Source organism: Cervus elaphus, chromosome 14 (genome assembly GCF_910594005.1).
Source record: "Cervus elaphus chromosome 14, mCerEla1.1, whole genome shotgun sequence".
NCBI lineage: Eukaryota > Metazoa > Chordata > Mammalia > Artiodactyla > Cervidae > Cervus > Cervus elaphus.
This window is the reverse complement of record NC_057828.1, coordinates 21,557,991-21,577,207: the sequence shown is the minus strand read 5'-3', so window position 1 is coordinate 21,577,207 and position 19,217 is coordinate 21,557,991. Positions and strand designations below refer to the sequence as shown.

At 37.4% G+C, this 19,217-nt stretch overlaps 1 protein-coding gene across 1 annotated transcript in view; it reads left to right on the top strand.

Moving 5' to 3' along the window:
* USH2A (usherin) overlaps positions 1–19,217 on the top strand; it is an 890,339-nt gene that overhangs the window by 602,455 nt on the left and 268,667 nt on the right. The window contains exons 45-46 of the mRNA XM_043922807.1: positions 14,053–14,262; positions 15,580–15,782. Of these exons, the coding sequence (XP_043778742.1) occupies positions 14,053–14,262; positions 15,580–15,782 (413 nt within the window). The remainder of the gene's footprint in view (positions 1–14,052; positions 14,263–15,579; positions 15,783–19,217) is intronic.

The window sequence follows — 19,217 nt, the reverse complement described above, 5'->3', positions numbered from 1 at the left end:
TTGGTTAACATAATGCTGAAGCCTAGCATGCAAGATTTTAGCATGACATTACCAGCATGGGAGATGAGTGCAATTGTCTGGTGGTTAGCACATTCTTTAGTGCTACCTGTCTTGGGAATTGGGATGAGGATTGACCTTTTCCAGTCCTGTGGCCACTGCTGGGTCTTCCAGATTTGCTGACACAGTGAATGCAAAACCTTGATGGCATCATCCTTTAAGGGTTTTGAATAGTTCTACTGGAATTCCATCACATCCACTAGCTTTAATTAACAGCAGTGCTTCCTAAGGCACCCTTGACTTCACTCGCCAGAATGTCTAGCTCTGGGTGACTGACCACAACATCATAGTAATCCTGTTCATTAAGATCTTTTTTGTAGAGTTCTCCTGTGTATTCTTTCCATCTCTTCTTGATCTCTTCAGTATCTACTAGGTCTCTACTGTTTCTGTCCTTTATTGTGCCCATCTTTGGGTGAAATATTACCTTGATATCTCCAATTTTACTGAAGAGATTCCTAGTCTTTCTCCTTCTGTTGTTTTCTTCTAGTTTTATGCTCTGTTCATTGAAGAAGGCCTTCTTGTCTCTGTGCAGTTTTTTGGAACTCTGTGTTTGGTTGGATATACCTTTCCCTTTCTCCCTTGTTTTTCACTTCTCTTCTTTCTTTAGCCATTTGTAAAGCCTCCTCAGGTAACCACTTTGCCTTCTTACTTTTCTTTTTCTTTGGGGTGGTTTGTCCGCTGCCTGCTGTACAGTATTATGGACCTCCGTCCATAGTTCTTCAGGCAAACTCTTTATTAGATCTAGTTCCTTGAATCTACTTATTACCTCCACTGCATATTCACATGGGATTTGATTTAACTCATACCTAGTGATTTCCCCCGCTTTCTTTAGTTTAAGCCTGTATTTTTCTATGAGAAGCTGATGATCTGAGCCATAGTCAGCTCCAGGTCTTTTTGTTGACTGTACACAGCTTATTCATCTTCAGCTGTAAAGAACGTAATCAGTTTGATTTTGGTATTAACCATTTGGAGATGTCCACGTGTAAAGTCATCTCTCGTGTTGTTGAAAAAAGGTATTTGCTATGACCAGTGCATTCTCTTGGCAGAATTCAGTTAACTTTTGCCCTGCTTAATTTTGTTCTCCAAGACCAAAATTGGTCTTGTTTTTGCCTGTTTAACAGGCAAACAGTAATTTGCCTGTTACTCCAGGTATCTTTTGACTTCCTTCTGTTACATTCCAATCCCCAGTGATGACTAGAACATCTTTTTTATTTTTGGTGTTAGTTCTAGGAGATCTTCTAGGTCTTCAGAGAACTGATCAACTTCAGCTTCTTCAGCATCCATGGTAGGGGCATAGACTTGAATTACTGTGATATGGGATGTCTTGCCTTGGAAACAAACCGAGATCATTCTGTCATTTTTGAGATTGCACCTAAGTACTGCATTTTGGACTCTTCTGTTGACTATGAGGGCTACTCCATTTCTTCTATGGATTCTTGCCCACAGTAGTAGATATAATGATCATCTGGATTAAATTGGCCCACTCCTGTCCATTTCAGTTCACTGATTCCTAAGATGTTGATGTTTATCCTTACCATCTCCTGCTTGACCACATCCAATTTACCTTGATTCATGGACCTAACATTCCAGGTTCCTATGCAATACTATTCTTTGCAGCATCAGATTTTACTTTTATCACCAGACACATCCACAACGATCCACAAAGCATCGTTTCTGCATTGGCCTAACTGCTTCATTCTTTCTGGGGCTATTAGTAGTTCTCCTCCATTCTTCCCCAGTAGCATATTGGACATCTTCAGACCTGTGGACTCATCTTTCGATGTCGTATCTTTTTGTCCTTTTATACAGTTCATGAGGTTCTCACAGCAAGTATACTGGGGTAGTTTACCATTCCCTCCTCCAGTACAGCAGATCATATTTTGTCAAAACTCTCTGCTATGACCCGTAAGTCTTGAGTGGCCCTACAAGGCATGGCTCATAGCTTCACTGAGTTATGCAAGCCCCTTCACCATGACCGGGCAGTGATCTATGAAGGGGATAGTTGATTTACGATGCTGTGCTAGTTTCAGGTGTACAATAAAATGATTCAGTTATACATATATATAAATATATTCTTTTTTTATATTCTCTTCCATTATATGTTATCATAAGATATTGAGTATAGTTCCCTGTGCTACACTTTGTTGTTTATCTGTTTTATATATAGTAATATCTATATTTTAATCCCAAACTCCTTATTTATCCCTCTTCCGACCTCCCCTTTGATAACCATAAATTTATTTTCTACATATGAGAGTCTGTTTTGTAGATAACTTCACTATTATCTTTTTTTTAAGATTCCACATGTAAGCAATATTATATGATATTTGTATTTCTCTGTCTGACTTACTGGACTTAGTGTGATATTCTCTAGGTCTGTCCATGTCACTGCGAATGGCATACTTTTATCCTTTATAAAGGCTGAAAAATATTCCATTTTCTATATGTAACACATCTTTATCCATTCCTCTCTCAGTGGACATTTAGGCTGTTTCCTTGCATTGGCTATTGTAAATAGTGCTGCGATGAACATGGGGGAGGAGTGCATGTATCTTTTTGAATTATGTTTTTCTCTGGTTATATGCCCAAGAGTGGGATTATAGGGTCATATGGTAGCTCTATTTTTAGTTTTATAAGGAATCTCCATACTTTTCTCTACAGTGGCTGTACCAGTTTACATTCCCACCAATAGTGTGGGAAGGTTCCCTTTTCTCCCCACTCTCTCTAGCATGTAATATTTGTAGACGTTTTAAAGATGCCATTCTGACCAGTGTGAGGTGGTACCTCACTCTAGTCTTGATTTACATTTCTCTAATAATTAGTAATGTTGAGCATTGTTTTACGTGCTTTCTGGCCATCTTTACATCTACTTTGGAGAAATGTCTTTTTAGATCTTCTACCCATTTTTTGATTGGACTACTTTTTTTTAAAATATTGAGCATTATGAGCTCTTTATGTATTTTGGAGATTAATCCCTTATCAGTTGCAATGTTTGCAAATATTTTCTCTAATTCTGCAAGTCTTTTTGATACAGTATAATATTGTGCACTTTCCTACAGAGAGGTCTGCCCCCAGTCTCATAACTCATCATTAATTAGCAAGATCCATTTACTAGAATTGCGGTAATGTGATGGATCTTTCCAAGTGAATCCTCATCAGTACTGGTGTCCAGCTTGACACAGGTAACAAAACCTGGCCGCCATCACTGAACTTGATTTGGTAACACAGGGACTCACCCTTGGCTCATTCAGAACATGACTTTACAGGCAGTTAGAAGAGCTCACACTTGGATCTAGTCTGCTCCTGTGTCTTTGCTGCTGCTGCTGCTGCTAAGTCTATTCAGTTGTGTCCGACCCTGTGCAACCCCATAGACGGCAGCCCACCAGGCTCCCCTGTCCCTGGGATTCTCCAGGCAAGAACACTAGAGTGGGTTGCCATTTCCTTCTCCAATGCATGAAAGTGAAAAGTGAAAGTGAAGTCACTCAGTTGTGTCCAACTCATAGCGACCCCATGTATTGCAGCCTCCCAGGCTCCTCTGTCCATGCAGTTTTCCAGGCAAGAGTACTGGAGTGGGGTGCCATTGCCTTCTCCCCCTGCGTCTTTAGAAACCACATAATTGAAATTTCAGATATGGTTGGTCAGTAGAGTAGCATTTACTCTACTAATTTTTACTCTAATTAATTTTTAGTGATCCATGGTTGGACAGCATCAGTGACTCAATGGACATGAGTTTGAGCAAACTCCAGAAGATAGTGAAGTACAGGGAAGCCTGGCATACTGCAGTTCATGGGGTCACAAAGAGTCAGACATAACTTAGTAACTGAGCAACAAATGTCACAATCAGAAAAAAACATGACTGAACATATCATGGCACTATATATTATAATCCTTCTTAGAAGTATCACTTTTGATCTGGCAAATAGTTAATCAGAACTTGCTAGGATACTACCAAATATTAAGAAATATCTGACTTGGAAATCCTTATTGAAATTTTGTTTTATGAAAGTAAACTGTATCTAGTAGGATAATCATCTGCTAGTATATAAAAAGATGAAAAATGACTCCTGGTTGGGCAATTGTAACCTTCTGATTTTGATTTTGTTATAGCCTAAGAGAAATACTTCCTATTTTATTTAGAACACCTTAAGTGAATTTGCCCCTGTTATATCAGTTATGGATTAAAACCAGTGTTAGGTGACATTAATTGTAAATTAAAATTAGCATTGGTTATGTTGATCTACATTGCTACTAAGTAGGCCATTTTTATAAAAAACTATTTACTAGGGTTTTATAAGGTTGCAGATTTCTAATGATCTGTGTCACCTCTGTTGGGATCTCTTAAGCCATGTACATGGAAGAACATAAGTTAATTGATGCCTGTGGTTACCTCCCGAGACACTTCTAGGAAAAAATACAAAAGTTTTTAAATGGAGATGGATTCTTATGTATAATATATTTTCACTCATCTCCTTTCTATTTCGCCCTCCATACCTGATTCATCTTAAAAGCCTACTCGGAAAGGTGGATGCCCTCCCCGCATCTGACATTTGAATACTTCTGTTGAGATCCAGTGACTGAATTTTCACCAATATAGCTCCTTTATGTTATAATTGCATGCCTGAAGTAAGCATGCTTATAAAAACTGACAAACCTAATAGATCTGAAGCAGCTCACTGAAGTTTCATTACCTTGGTAATCTGAACCTCTGACCTTCGGGATGTAGGTAATGCAATCTGCTGTTATTTCCATTCATACCTTAGAAATTTTTCAGATAACTATTTGTGAGTACAAAGGTTAACTCTCAGAAGAGGGTCAGCTCTGTGAAAGCGTGTTGCATTATCATTTTCTTTCTTCTTGCAACCTGCTATCCTAAGTAAATTAACAAGTCTCTCAACTGTGAAAGGGCCACCTCTTTTGTGCAATTTTAATTTCAATTGTTTTCTTGATTTGTGGAATAAAATGGCACCTTGTCTAACATGCTAAAAGGAACAAAACTATAAGTTGAAAGTCATGAATAAACTTACATTTATTCAATAAAAACCATAAAATGCATTTTTAAAGTATATTTTTTCTTAATTATGACCCTCCACATGGACACACCATTTTCCAAGTAAAATATCTCTGGTAAGTTTTTACCAATCACAGATTAATGGGGATAAGTTATTAAAGTTTTAAAAGTGCCCACTTTAAATGTTTACGTTACTATGTGAGGTCATGTGAGGAAAATGCCTCCTGCATCTGTTCAGTTAATTTTTTAGGGCAAATATTACAAACTGGTAGCACATGGGCCATATTTACTTCCCCATCCTCCACACATTGTCTTGCTGGCAGTATTTGAAAAAAAAAATAATATTTTGCTAACATTTAGCAAATTAGAAGCTTTCACATAAAGATGATAATTTTGGAATTGATTTGAAAAACCCAGTAATTGATTGAAACGCTTCCCACATTGCTGAAGGGAGAATATCCCCTGACACTGGCTTCCCCTTTTCCACAGACTGCAGCCCCTGTCTCCCTGGTCCCTAGAGAAAGATGTGGTTCTCATCCCTACTTTCTATATAAAAGAAAATAGTTCAACCTAAATGAAATACGATGAAAATAAATGATTTCATTGGAGAAAATTCACATTTTTATAGGAAGAGATACAAAATATCACTTAAGTTATTCATGCAGCCCTGCAACTTGGTGACTTACCCCAAATTACAGTTAGTCAGTAGCATTTCTCCAGCTTAAGCATCCCATTTTCGGCTATTTCTTCTGCATGTGACCTTAATGGTTATTAGCACTTTGTCAAGAGTGATTTAGTGAGATCCTTCCCATTTTGACTGCTCACTCTAAAATAAATGGTGAAAAATGCCCACGAGGGAAAAGGGTAGAAAGGCAGCACCTCTTCTGAGGTCTCCTCACTAATGAGGTCATTGACGGGCAGAAAAGAGCAAGAAAACACTGGAGGTGGTGAGAGAGGAAGGTATTGAAATAAGAGGAAATGAAAAAAAATCATCCAAATGCTGTCCACTTGTCCATCTGTCAAGAGCTCCTCAACCTTCAGATGTTCACACTGTGTTTCATATTGGGTTGGCCAAGAAGTTTGTTCAGATTTTTCCATAAGATGTGACAGACAAACCCAAATGAACTTTTTGACCAACCCAATATAATCTTTTTTGTCCATCTCTTCTCTTTCTCTTTTCCTTCCCTCTTTCCTTTTTCTCTTTTAGTTTCCTCCCTCTCTTTCCTTTCCTTCTTCCTTCCATGAATATTTATCCTTGACATTTTTGTCCCGGGCACTGGGAATGCAGAGATCAATGACATAATTCCTGCCTTACATTATCTCACTGAACTCTGGAAGATTCATAAAGTTGAAGTCATCACTATTTAAAAAGTTTAAATTCACACAAAAATCATATGCCTCATCTTGATCTCTTAATCAGAAACCACCAGATTTTGTAGCTAGATAGTTGACTTTGAACTTATCCTGTTCAGGTTTTAATACATACAAATCATCCCAAACCTCACCTCTTTTAAAAGCACCCACCATCATTGGCTCACCTTGTCCCTCTGCTTCCCTTACCACTGGTCCAGATACCAGAACGAAGAGACTGGATTTGTCTGTCCACGGGCTTCCCTCTTATTCATGTGTGTACCTGCTGTGACCTGACCTGCTTCCCTTACATATTACAGATGTGGTCATCTAGAAGTCCATCTCAATAATGACTCACTCCAAAGTTCTCGTGTCAGCGCCATCCAAGTCTGTTTCTCTGTTAGTGGGTCCATGAATGACCCCTCCTAACTCAAATGCTCCCTCTTATATCACCAGCTACTCTTGTCCTCATCCCCTAGATAAAGACTTTCTCAAATTCTTCATGAGTGTTTTTTCCTCTGTAACTCTCCTGTTGGTGACTGCATCTATTCCATTGTTGCAAATTCTCCTAACTAGAAAAATGGCAAAATTCTATGAAGCCATGAAGGAATGATTTTTAAAATCAGGTTTTGGGATCAGGAAAACTTAAGCTTGAGTTCCAGTTGCACTATTTTCTAGCACTATGACCTAAAACAAGTCACTTAACTTCACTATATCCTAGTTTCCTAACTCAGAATAGGAGGATCATAATAACTGCCTTAAAATATTGTGACAAAAATGAAATAATATATGTTCAGCAGTTAATAAGCATTTAGTATTGATATAAAGTATTATTCTATCTCTCAAATGTTCACAGTGCTTTTAGCAGCAGTTTTATAAAAACAAAAAATGGGAAGCCATTTCTTTTATTTGTTTCTGTATTTTTTTAGGGGGGGTTCTTTTTGGGGTTTTGTTTTGTTTATGCTAATCATTTACAGTCCTTTATTCAAAACAAACAACTTGTGCGTGTGTGTGTACGTGCATGTGTGTAAACATGTTTTTATTTCTCTGGGATAAATGCCCAAATATTCAATTGCTGGACTGGTTGGTAAGTCTAGGGTAGTTTTGTTACCATTTTGCCAAACTGTTTCCCAGAGTGGCTGTACTGCTGCACACTCCCAGAACAATGAATGAGTGACCAATTTCTCTGCCTCCTGTCAAGCATTTGTGTTACTGCTATTTTTAGAGACTGCATTTACCAGCCTCCTTTGCAGTTAGTTGTATCCATGTGACTGTGCTCATGCCAATAGAATGTGCAAAGAAATGATTTGTGTCTTTTGGGGTCATAACCACAAAACACTAAGAACGTGCCTATTCTGTCTTCTCTCTGGACTAGACCATAGACACAGCCGTGTTCTCTCTTTAAACTCTGCAGGCATGGCCAACACCCTTAGAGATCCAAAGCCACATAAGAGAAAGAACCTGGGTTCTTGAACGACCACATGGAGCACAATCTTATTCACCTACTTTGAGGCTGTTGTGTGAGATATAAATTAATATTTATTTCATTTAAATCACTTTATTTAAGGCTCTTTGGTTACAGAAGTTTAGGTAACTAACTCTGCCTCTGTTTACCTTATCAGTTCACTTCACAAGCAGGAATGTGCTGTCCTTTTTCCACTGCCAAATATAGAATGATGAATAATTAACATATACATTTCCTTTAAATACAATATTTCATATACATTTCCTTTAAATACAATATTCCCTGGCAGATTATTGAAAGAAGTCAGAACACAATGAGAGACTGAAGGACCTGGGGGTAGAGAGGATTGCAAATGCAGATATTTGTTTTAGTTGCATAAACTAGATAAAAGGCATCTATCTAGGGGAAGATAAGGAGCCTGACTTGAATATAGCTCTGGAGAATTTTCCCACTTCTTCATGTGAGCACTTTTACCCTCAGCCAGAGTAAAAAATTTTCTCAAGAAGTGATAATATCAAATTTTCCAAGAAGTACTTAGTTGTTGACACAGAACTCTTCACCATAGAACCTGGGAATCTGGACTCTAAGAATCTATGAGCAAGATAAACACTTCTATTATAAAATAGCCTTAGTAAGGTCCTTCCAGATTTTTACACTGAGGCAAAGTTACCTCCCATTGAGCCTGCTAATGAGAAATGACTGTGGAATTCAATCCTAGACAAAACTGGAGATCCTTTGAGTGGAGTGGCTTACTCTAATTGCTGGAGATTAGGGCCACAGACTTTTTTGTAAAGTGCCAGACAGAAAACCCTTCAGGTTTTGCAGGCAATATACATTCTCTGTCACAACTACTCAACTTTGTCATTGTAGCATGAAAACAGCAATATACAATTCTTCAACAAGTATGCCTGTGTTCCAATAAAAATTTATCATGAACAGTGAGATTTCATTTTCACATAATTTTCACATGTCATGAAAAACTACTATTCTTTTTATTTTTTCCCCAACAATTTAAAAGTGTAAAAGCCATTCTTAGCTCACAGGTTATATACAAAGAAGTGGCAGGCCAGGTTTGGCCAAGAGGATAGATTTTTACTCAAGGTAAAATCCTGAGTTTGCTGACCCCTGTTCTAGCTGATAAAGATCTAAAGGACATAATTGATATTGATAACAAACTCTAAAAATAATCCAACAGGGTTTTCCAGGTGGTGCAATGGTATGCAAGAGACATGGGTTTAGTTCCTGGGTCAGGAAGATCCCCTGGAATAGGAAGTGGCAACCCACTCCAGTATTCTTGCCTGGGAAGTGCCATGGACAGAGGAGCCTGGAGGGCTACAGTCCATGGGGTCGCAAAGAGCTGGACACGACTGAGTGACTGAGCACGTGAGCGCACACAACACAAAAATAATCCAACAGCATGTGCAGAGTATAATCCTTTTGCAAGAGGACTTTCAACCAGCCTAGCTAACAACTGTTTTAAATTATTTGAAAACCCACTACAAAGGAGAGGGACTTATTCTAGATTTGAGAATTTGCTATGGCTATGATCACATTTCTGACCTAAACATGGACAGCATCATCAAAAAGTGGCATTTAGTAACAAAGATTGTATCCATGGCTTATAACCTTCTTTTTCCAACTCACTGAGATTGACCTGATGTGCTACAGTAGAGCAATACCTACTCATAAATTTCTGTGGTCTATAAAATATGGGTTACCCAGAACAGGATTAGAATACCTGAGAAATATTTCCCAGTGTACACATTTTTAATGTAATCTCATAGGAAATCCTCATGCCATCCTGTTGCTGCAAACACAAGTTAGTATTCTTAGCTTAACTCCAAATTATATACATAACTCTAGTTCAGACATTCACACTTTAATTTAAAAGTAAACCTAGTGGCCACAAAAACACTTCAAACTCAAGAAGTCTCCAGTGAAACAACAGGTTTCAAATCCTCCATCCCATAGTTACATCTATATTTTCTGTCTTGTTCCTAGGATTCACACAAGAACAAAAACCGAAATCTGAATTTTATTTAAAACTTTTCCTCATCTCTTTCTATACTCATCCTGGGTCACTTAAGGACCTTGGCTCTTTCCATTCAGGACGTCCACATTCCCTTCCTTGTGCCTTGAAGTCCTTCTCTTGCTGGGAAAATCAGAGACAATCAGAGATGATCAACTGGTCCTTAATACCGCGGGTCAGAAATGGCACAAACTGGTCACATGACTTCACTCAGATGCAAGGAGCCCAGAAAATGTAGTCTCCCTATTTGACAAGAACAGAATCACATGGGTGTTAGTGAATGTTCTGGATCTTCACCACAACTTCTATCTTCTGTAGTGATTTTTCAAGTTTCATTGCTGCTAAGAGTGGTTAGTGATGTCTTTCTCTACTTTTCTGAGTCTTTTTATTTTATGTTTGATCACAACTGTTGTGTACTCTTACTTTCCTTGCCCTTCTTACCTGCCACCTTCAATGTTTGGTGTATAAATTATTATATAATCATTTTTACATAATTAATTTCTCTAGTTTTGATATTTATCATCAATTCTTAAACTTCTCCAGTCTTAAGTTCTGGAGCTTGCTTCATCTCTTTGTCATTTAGATAACATTATTGGAAAAATTTTATAATTACAGTTAAGTAAATAAATGAGCTACATGTTCTCTTAGTGCTCATATGGTCAGTTGTGTCTGACTCTTTGTGACCCCATGGACTGTAGCCTGCCAGGCTCCTCTGTCCACGGAATTTTACAGACCAGAATACTAGAATGGATTGCCATTTCCTTCACCAGGGGACCTTCCCAACCCAGGAACTGAACCCAAGTCTCCTGAGTCTCTTGCATTGGCAGTCAAATTCTTTACCATTATGCCACCTGATTTTTGCTTAAATAAGAACATGTTTCTGCTATCTTTGCACGTTCTCTTTTACCTACATAAGAAAAGTTTCTGTCATATTTGCACATAAATATAATGACTTAGATGTGTATGAAATTCTTGGATCAAAATATTTTACCTCAGAATTTCTTGAAATTTTTCCATTGTCTTCCACATTTAATGTTTCAGAAGATAAGTTTGAAAGTTGCCTGATTCTTTTTCTCCTTTGCAGATTGTCTTTTTTATTTAGTTGATTTTCAAAATGTCATAAGTTTCTGTATGTCTTTGGATTTGTTGCCATTATTTTCACTAATACTATATATTAATCTATTCAATTTCTGGATATAAAACTTCATTTTGAGTCATGTTTTACGGGATATTTTAGATCCATGATTATTTATCCCATTTATTTTTCAAGTCAATTAGATTTTTTATTCTCTATTTTCAATATCTGTAAATTTTGACTTTCATTGCCTTCTTCTTACTCATTTTCCTTTTTACTTTTTCATATTGTTCATTTTTAACTCCGTATTTTTCTGCTTCCAGTGCAGATTTTAATTCTGACAAGCTTTTTAGGTTTTATTGCTTTCCTTTCTTCTTTAAGAAGGTCATTTAATATCTCTGTTTTCACATCTGTCTTTTCATAATTACAGCTACATGTTTCCTAAAGCATCTTTTTCACAAAGGCATGTCCCTTTTGTTATTTTTAAGAACATCATGCAAATGTTTTATAACACTTCCACTGATTCACATAGAAGTAGTATATGAAAAACAAATTCTCCTTTTAAGGTTCTAGAAAATGTTTCACTTATGCTATTATATAAAGAAGCCTTGTAACTCATGTGTTTCTCTTTTAAAAAGGAGAAATATATTCCGGTCCAGTTTTTATCAATCCACAGGGAGGGTGGGATTTTCTGGGAAACTTCTCATTCCAGTTATTTCAATTTGAACAGTGTTCCGCTCTCAGAGTCGACTCAAGGTCAGCAACCTTGAATTTTGCTCTGGCCTGTAAAACTGAAGATGTATCTTCTGTCTCTAAGATGGTTTGCTGTCTTAGAAAGAGCCCACTGACATTTGAAAACCTTGTTTGAACAATGTCAAAGGACACTTCTGTGCATGTACCGCTCCCAGAACTTTTCATAAAAAAAACTAGGAATATGAAGATGATTTAATCTGTTTAATGTGTTTCAACTAGTTTTCTGTGTTTTGGCCTCTGCACTGTAATGTCAACGAAGGGAGAGAGTGGCAAGCTGAAGCAGATGTTGGTGAGAAGCAGGGTGGTGCAGAAATCTGGCATTATTGCCTGGAGATGCTACCTGCTTCTGGTTAGAGGAGCCTCTGTCTCATGCAGTAAGATATAACTAGTGGAAATGAATCCCATCTTTTCCTTTCTTCTTTGGGGCAACAGATTTTGTTCTAGTTCAAGGAGTTGACACATGGCACATGACTAAGAATGAGCATTTAATGGCATTTCATCCACCATTGATATATGATCCTCACTCATCTTGAACTTACTGTGCTAGTCCCAATATTTTCAATGTATATACACAAGTTCATTCATTGGAACTTGACAGAAGAGATTTCAGGCACATTTAATAACTGTGATTAAAGACCCATTTATATTTTTAAGTAGAATTTGAAAGTACTTCCTTAATATTATATCTTTAGGACTTGAATTTCTAAGCAGCCTGCTCATGTAGCAAACTAAAATACAAGATGAACTTCAAATCTACCACAAGTTCCTTTATATCTTTGCTGCCATAAATTAATGAGGAATAGTACTGTAGGGCAGCAGAAAATAATTCTAATGATAGAAGGAACTTTTACTCTCACAGAACCCCGTTGCTTTGCTACACTTGATGAATGTTATCATTTGGAAAAATATTGAGAGACATGAAGAGCCGATTCCTGAAAATGGGTAATAATGGCCTCATTATTAAAGATGCTGACATTTGTGACAGCAGAGAAAAGAAACATTTCAATTCCCAGAGTTTTCCAAAGTAATTACTAAAGATCGCTTACTATAAATTCTTTCAACTATACTGATATACCAGACCTTTCTAACTATTGCTGGATGTTAGTTCAATGCGGTAGTGCATTCAGGAAATAAAACAAAACAAAACAAAAAATCAAATCAACATTCAGTTTTTGTGTAAGACCCCCAAGATCTTAACAAACAATGATTCTTAAAAGAAAGTCATACAACTCCCCAAACCATATTCCTTTCCATGGCCATACCCAGGATCTCATATACTTGAGACACTGTACTTCAATAACCATGCAGAGAAATGCCACCTCCCCCCCCCCCCCCATCCTTGCTTAATTTTGTGGAACAATTTTAACACAAGCGTTTACATACAATTCAGGAGCTTTCACATACAAAACTCCACCTTTGTAATCCTGATACAAATCAAGGTGATAGATCCTGCTTCAGATCTTCAAAAGCAATGTTAATGTAAGCAGAGCAGTAATTGCTTCCTAGCTAAGAAAATATGGCTATGGGGTGTTCTATATCTTCTTTTCAAAGCATCATGGTAGGAAGATCACAAAAAGCAGAACTTAGTGAAAGAATGGAGAAATTGTGCAGAAAGGGAAAAAGAAAACAATAGACTGGACTTTGAAAGAGCTTGTCTACATCACAGAGATATGTGAACTAGGAGAAAAGGATGAGAACCTTGATCAAAATTCAGATATCATCCTAGGATCCTTAAGGAGAACATACTACATTACTCTGGTACATCAAGAGTGTACATAATAGGGTAGCTGTCTAAGCAATCTTCCAGGTGTTTACCAGAAGATTTTGTTAGCAATTCTAAAAATTCTCAAGTTTTAGCATCTGTGTCAGGACATACCCTCATCTATATTAGCATAGATTTCTTCTTTAGAACCATTACTTATGAACAGAGGTTTTTGTTTTGTCTTTGTTTTTGTTTTTTTGCCCTGAACTGCATATTTTTACTTTACTCTTAATTTCCTTTTTCAAGTGTTAATCAAAGTTTTGAAGATTAGTTGAATACTTATAAGTAGCATGATTAAAATATTTAAAGGAAATTTAAAAGTTTGTTTTCCTGTGAAGTTAAGAGTCTATGCAATTAATTATGAGATACAGATAGAATCAACTTTGTTAAAAATAATAATAATAAAACCCAGCACTTTTCTAAGGAAAGTTCTGCAAGCTTTCCCCTTTTCTCATTCTAGGAATAGCTAATGATAGAGTGTATTCTCTGTCTTTCCCCCCTGGGCCCTTTTATATCGGCTACACTTACAGTGCGCTGTGTTTATTGTTAACAGCTTTTCAAGACCTACAAGGTGATGTTGAGTATTATACACTTTTTTGGAGTTCTGCTACCTCCAATGAATCTCGAAAAATCCTCCCAGATGTAAACTCTCACGTCATTGGCCACTTAAATCCAAACACAGAGTATCGGATTTTCATCTCTGTTTTCAACGGAGTCGCCAGCATAAACAGTGAAGTGCTGTATGCAACCACTTGCGATGGGGGTGAGTCCAGATTTCAAGGGAAACTCGGCTTCAGAGATGCGAATGCAATTGATTGATTCTCGCTGAGGTTGAGATCAGTCATCCTTCCATTATAAAATTTCCGGTGTTGGAGGGAAGGGGGTTGGAGCTAAAATGCTTAAGTGCTGGCTGTCGTCAAGTGGCAGATCAATAAGTGGTCCCACAGAGACAGCTGCAAGGCTCCAATCACTGGGTATTAGCCCAGTTTGTTCCTGTTCTTTTCAGCCTGTGCTTAGTTGGGAGCTGAATTCACATCAATACATGGTGACATTTAGAAACATTTTTTTAAGAATTGCTTTCAGAAGCAGGATGCTTTTCACAACGACAGCCCAGCACAGGGAGGGCCCTCCCTGAGTCACCAGAAATGGTAGGTGGAAGTTCAGCCACTGAGAAAAATTGCCTGTGACTCATTTCTAAGCCAGTTAGCAAGGGGGAGGAAGCGAGGGAAGCAACTTGTGAATCTGAAATGTGTTTGGAATGGTCTTTCTAATCTTTTTGGCTTTATAAAGTCTCATTATAAACATTATAATATCATTACCTCCCAAGCAAGCGTTCCAGGTCATTAGCAGAGCACTTTAAGTGTGGAACCCATTTCCCTTCGTGGTGCCAAAGGTCGACACCTTTTGTTTATAAAATAGAATGGATCACAAGGACAATTTTTCAACTAGTTAGGATGGGCTCTTATGATAAAAATAGGTCTTCACATAGTTATTTCTGACAAGCTTGAGTAATTGTGTAATTTAACGCCAAGCAAGATTTTTTTTCCTAATGTTAGATTTCATCATTACCTATGGTAATCAACATTCAAAATCATTTACATAATGACAATATTGCATTATTGCTTCATATTGCTTGAGTTACAAGCTAGTAACATCAAATGATTTTTCACGTTCCACCAGCCGCGATGTATTTGAGTTTTATTTTCTGCTTAAGGAGCAAATTTTCTTTTCTTTTTCCCTGGGAGGTATGGAGTGAAGGGATGGGAAAAGAGACAAATAATAGATATGTGTTAGTGGTGCAGATGGGTGAATAATTTATCATCATATCCCACTGGTCACATAGTATTGAAGATTAGCACTATGCTGGTGGTATAAAGCATTTTACCACCAATTCTTATGGTTTCTAACTGAGAGTATAATAAGCCAATTTCCAGAGGACTACAGACTGTGATAACTTCATCAGAGGAAAGCAGATAAGCAACAAACCCTTTGCTCGACCTAAATACTAATCTGCGTTTAGTTTAACAAGTGCTTTTTCAGAGACAGCTGGAGTTTATTCAGTTTCTTCCTTTAATTCTAGAGCCTCAGGGCATGCTTCCTCCAGAGGTTGTCATCATCAACAGTACAGCTGTCCGTGTCATCTGGACAGCTCCTTCAAACCCAAATGGTGTTGTCACTGAGTATTCCGTCTATGTAAATAATCAGCTCTACAAGACTGGAATAAATGTGCCCGGGTCTTTCATTCTGAGAGAGCTGTCTCCCTTCACTGTCTATGACATCCAGGTTAGAACGTTGTTTTCCAATGGTTAAGCTTATGGGTGTGTTAAATAAAACTTGCTGGGTTATGTCTCTTAGTGGATGCCTTCCACCTTGGTTACAGATTATTTGTTTGGTGGGGAAGAAGAGAGAAAAGAGGGAAATTGATTGCTGTGGGCAAACACAGGAGTCACTGGAGAGGAGATAATAGTAATATGGAATGTGATGGTGAGGATGGTGATGGTATTTTCACTGGCAAAATGAAGCAGCTCAAGTGTTTGCAATCAGTCTTGCCAAGCAGCTTGCCTTTGTCCTGGTTCTTTTACTGACATCAGAATCACAGTTAGCCTATGATTAGAAAGACATTCTTTCTTCTCCAATTTCACCATTTACTAAATTTAATAGCTTTAGGGAAGTTTTATAACCTCTGTTGGTGTCAATTGTCTCTTTCGTAAGAACAAAGGACTAGATGATTTAAAACATTCTATTAACCTCTAGAATTCTGTAATTCTGGATGCAACAACAGCAAAAATAAATGAATATGTGCCAGATAAAAATATTAAAAAATTTTATTCAAGCATGAAAGAAAAGCGTCTGTTCACCCTTCAACAAATGTTCAATGACCCTCACCTGTATGAAAACAATTATATTTAAATTTTTTGCATTTGGTCCTCTTTGAGGATCTAATGAAGTCAGTGTACACTCTCCTAGAAAAGTATGTGTATATTTATATGACAAAAGTTAGCATGCAGTTTCGGAGAGTGCATTGACCATTTGAGAGTGAACTCCTAGGTCTCTTTGAGATCTACTGATCATAAAAGTAGAAAAAATATAAAGGACACCAAGGCATATAAAATAAGAAACTTATCCTCAAGAAATTGGGAATCTTGTTAGCAGGAGAATATAAAAGATAGCAAGGCTAAATGCAGAAATTAATGATAAAAACAATGTTTCAGAAGCTCAAAGTTTATAGAGAAGGGTTGCCATTTAGTAAATTTTTGAATAAACTGTGCACTTCTGGGACTTCCCAGGTGGTACTAATGGTAAAGAACTTGGCTGCCAATGCAGGAGACCTAAGAAACACAGGTTCAATCCCCGGGTTGGGAAGATTCCCTGGAGAATGGCATGGCAACCCACTCCAGTATCTCTTGCCTAGAGAATCTTCTGGACAGAGGAGTGGGATGGGCTACAGTCCATAGGGTCGCAAAGAGAGGGACACCCCTGAAGCGACTTAGTGTGCATGTATGCGTGCTAGTCTGACTCTTTGTGACCCCATGGACTTTACAGTCTGTGGAATTCTCCAGGCCAGAGTACTGAAGTGGGTAGCCTATCCTTTCTCCAGGGGATCTTCCCAACCCAGGGGTTGAAATGGGGTCTCCTGAATTGTAGGCGGATTCTGTACCAACTGAGCTTTTGGGAAAGCCCAAAATTTATAACAACTTTGTAAATAATTTTCAGAAGATATTAAGCATGAAATTTTTATTTGACCACAGAAAACTTTTCACTGGCTCTGTTCATTGAGTGAACATTCCCCTATCCCCTGTTCACTACATTTGAAAGTGAAACATTTGTAATCATCTAGTTACAACCAATACATTAACCTCTCCCACTACTAGGCTTGGCATCCTAAGAAAATGACATATAAAGATATTTAGTAAAAGAAGAAAGGTACATTGCTTATTTTTTAGTACATTCCATGATTTTCATCTACCCACCTGAGTTTATCTTTGCATGGATCAGTGAACTGGTATTTCTCTTCATGAATCTTAGAGGGAATCTGTATGTAGATGTAGATCATTGATCACATTGTAAAATAAAAATCACATTCGAAATACCTAGAAATGCAGCTTAATGGACAAGTTAATGTAGAAAGTTATGAAAGATTTACTGTATTTTCCTCTTTGGGGCCCTGGTGGAGAAAGCCAGCTGAGTCCTCGAAAGGCAGCATATTCATTTGCTTTATCAGGACTCAGAATACATCCAGGGTGGGGGGGTTGGGGGTGGTTGTGGTGAGATCACTGGATTCTGTGCATGCCTATCCAACGCCAGCCTTCTAGCCATGAAGCAGGGGTGGATGTGTAAGCATTCCAGGCATGTTCCACTCTGACAGGCTTCACTCAGATCTGTTTGTTTGAGTTGCTAATGGCCTGAAGTGAAGAGAAGCGAAATTGCTCAGTTGTGTCCGACTCTTTGTGACCCCATGGATTATACAGTCCATGGAACTCTCTAGGCTAGAATACCAGGAATCAGACCGGGGTCTCCTGCATTGCAGACAGATTCTTTATCAACTGAGCTATCAGGGAAGCCCACTAATAGCCTGAAGAGAGTGTATTTTGATCTGATACAAGGAAACAGATGAGGAGACAAAAGACCAAATTAGAATCTAATACTTAAATTTTGTGACTGGTGACTAAGATATTCTTAATAACTGTAAGTATATTTTTGTGACCCTCCTCCAAGTCCATAAATACTGTACTTGAAATAGTTATTGCATTACTGGAAATTTGATTTGTATCAAATTTCAAAGATTTTTATTTATGATGTCAAAGATAATTGGTCTCCATTTAAAATGTGCACTTAACTGATAGGCCTAATACTTTAAAACTAAGATTCTCTTTACTAACCCCCTCTATAAAATAGCCATTGATTTTAAAGCAGACATGTAGATGCACCACAACATCTGTTTTTTAATGAATCATTCTGCATAGACCTTTCTAAAGGGACTGCTCATTCAATTTTTAAATTTTTTCTCTTTAGTATTAATATGTAAACCTTTATATTTGTGTTTCATCTCCATGTTATACAACATAGCTTTAACACCAGAAATATGCCCCAAAGATGGAAACTTGGAATATTACATTAATAACAAAGTGAAAAAGTATTGACACATTTCTCTAAAATCAGAGTAAAAGCTTTCTAGAGAATCATTTGAATAGACCTAAGTAGTTTATAACTTAAAGATGTGCTTATTATTTAGATAATAAAACAATTAGGGTACAGTAAAGCCTGAATCAAATAATTTCATATCTTATCAGCTTGATCATATTCCTTGAGCTCTCTGACCCTTCTATTTGCAAACTTATGAAAACAGAGTTGTGAGGATTCATTAAATTATTTGCTCAAGTATCCATCATAATATTTGGCACATAAGAAGTTCAGTTGAGCTAATTTTCAGTTACTTCACTATGCATCATATAGTCATATATTTCCCAATATGTATGAAGTTTTATTGTCATTAATACTATCACAGCAAGTATATTCATCTCCTTATAAGTTATTTGGAATTTACTGGACATGCTTTAATGTTAGCTCAGAATACTATATGGCATAAATAAATCACTCAACAGCATTACAAAAATATGCCTCAACTCCCAATTAGGTGCCCCATGAACAAACCAACATAACTACTATATACAACAAATACCACATTTGTCTTTCCTCAAATGCCCATGGAAATTCAGA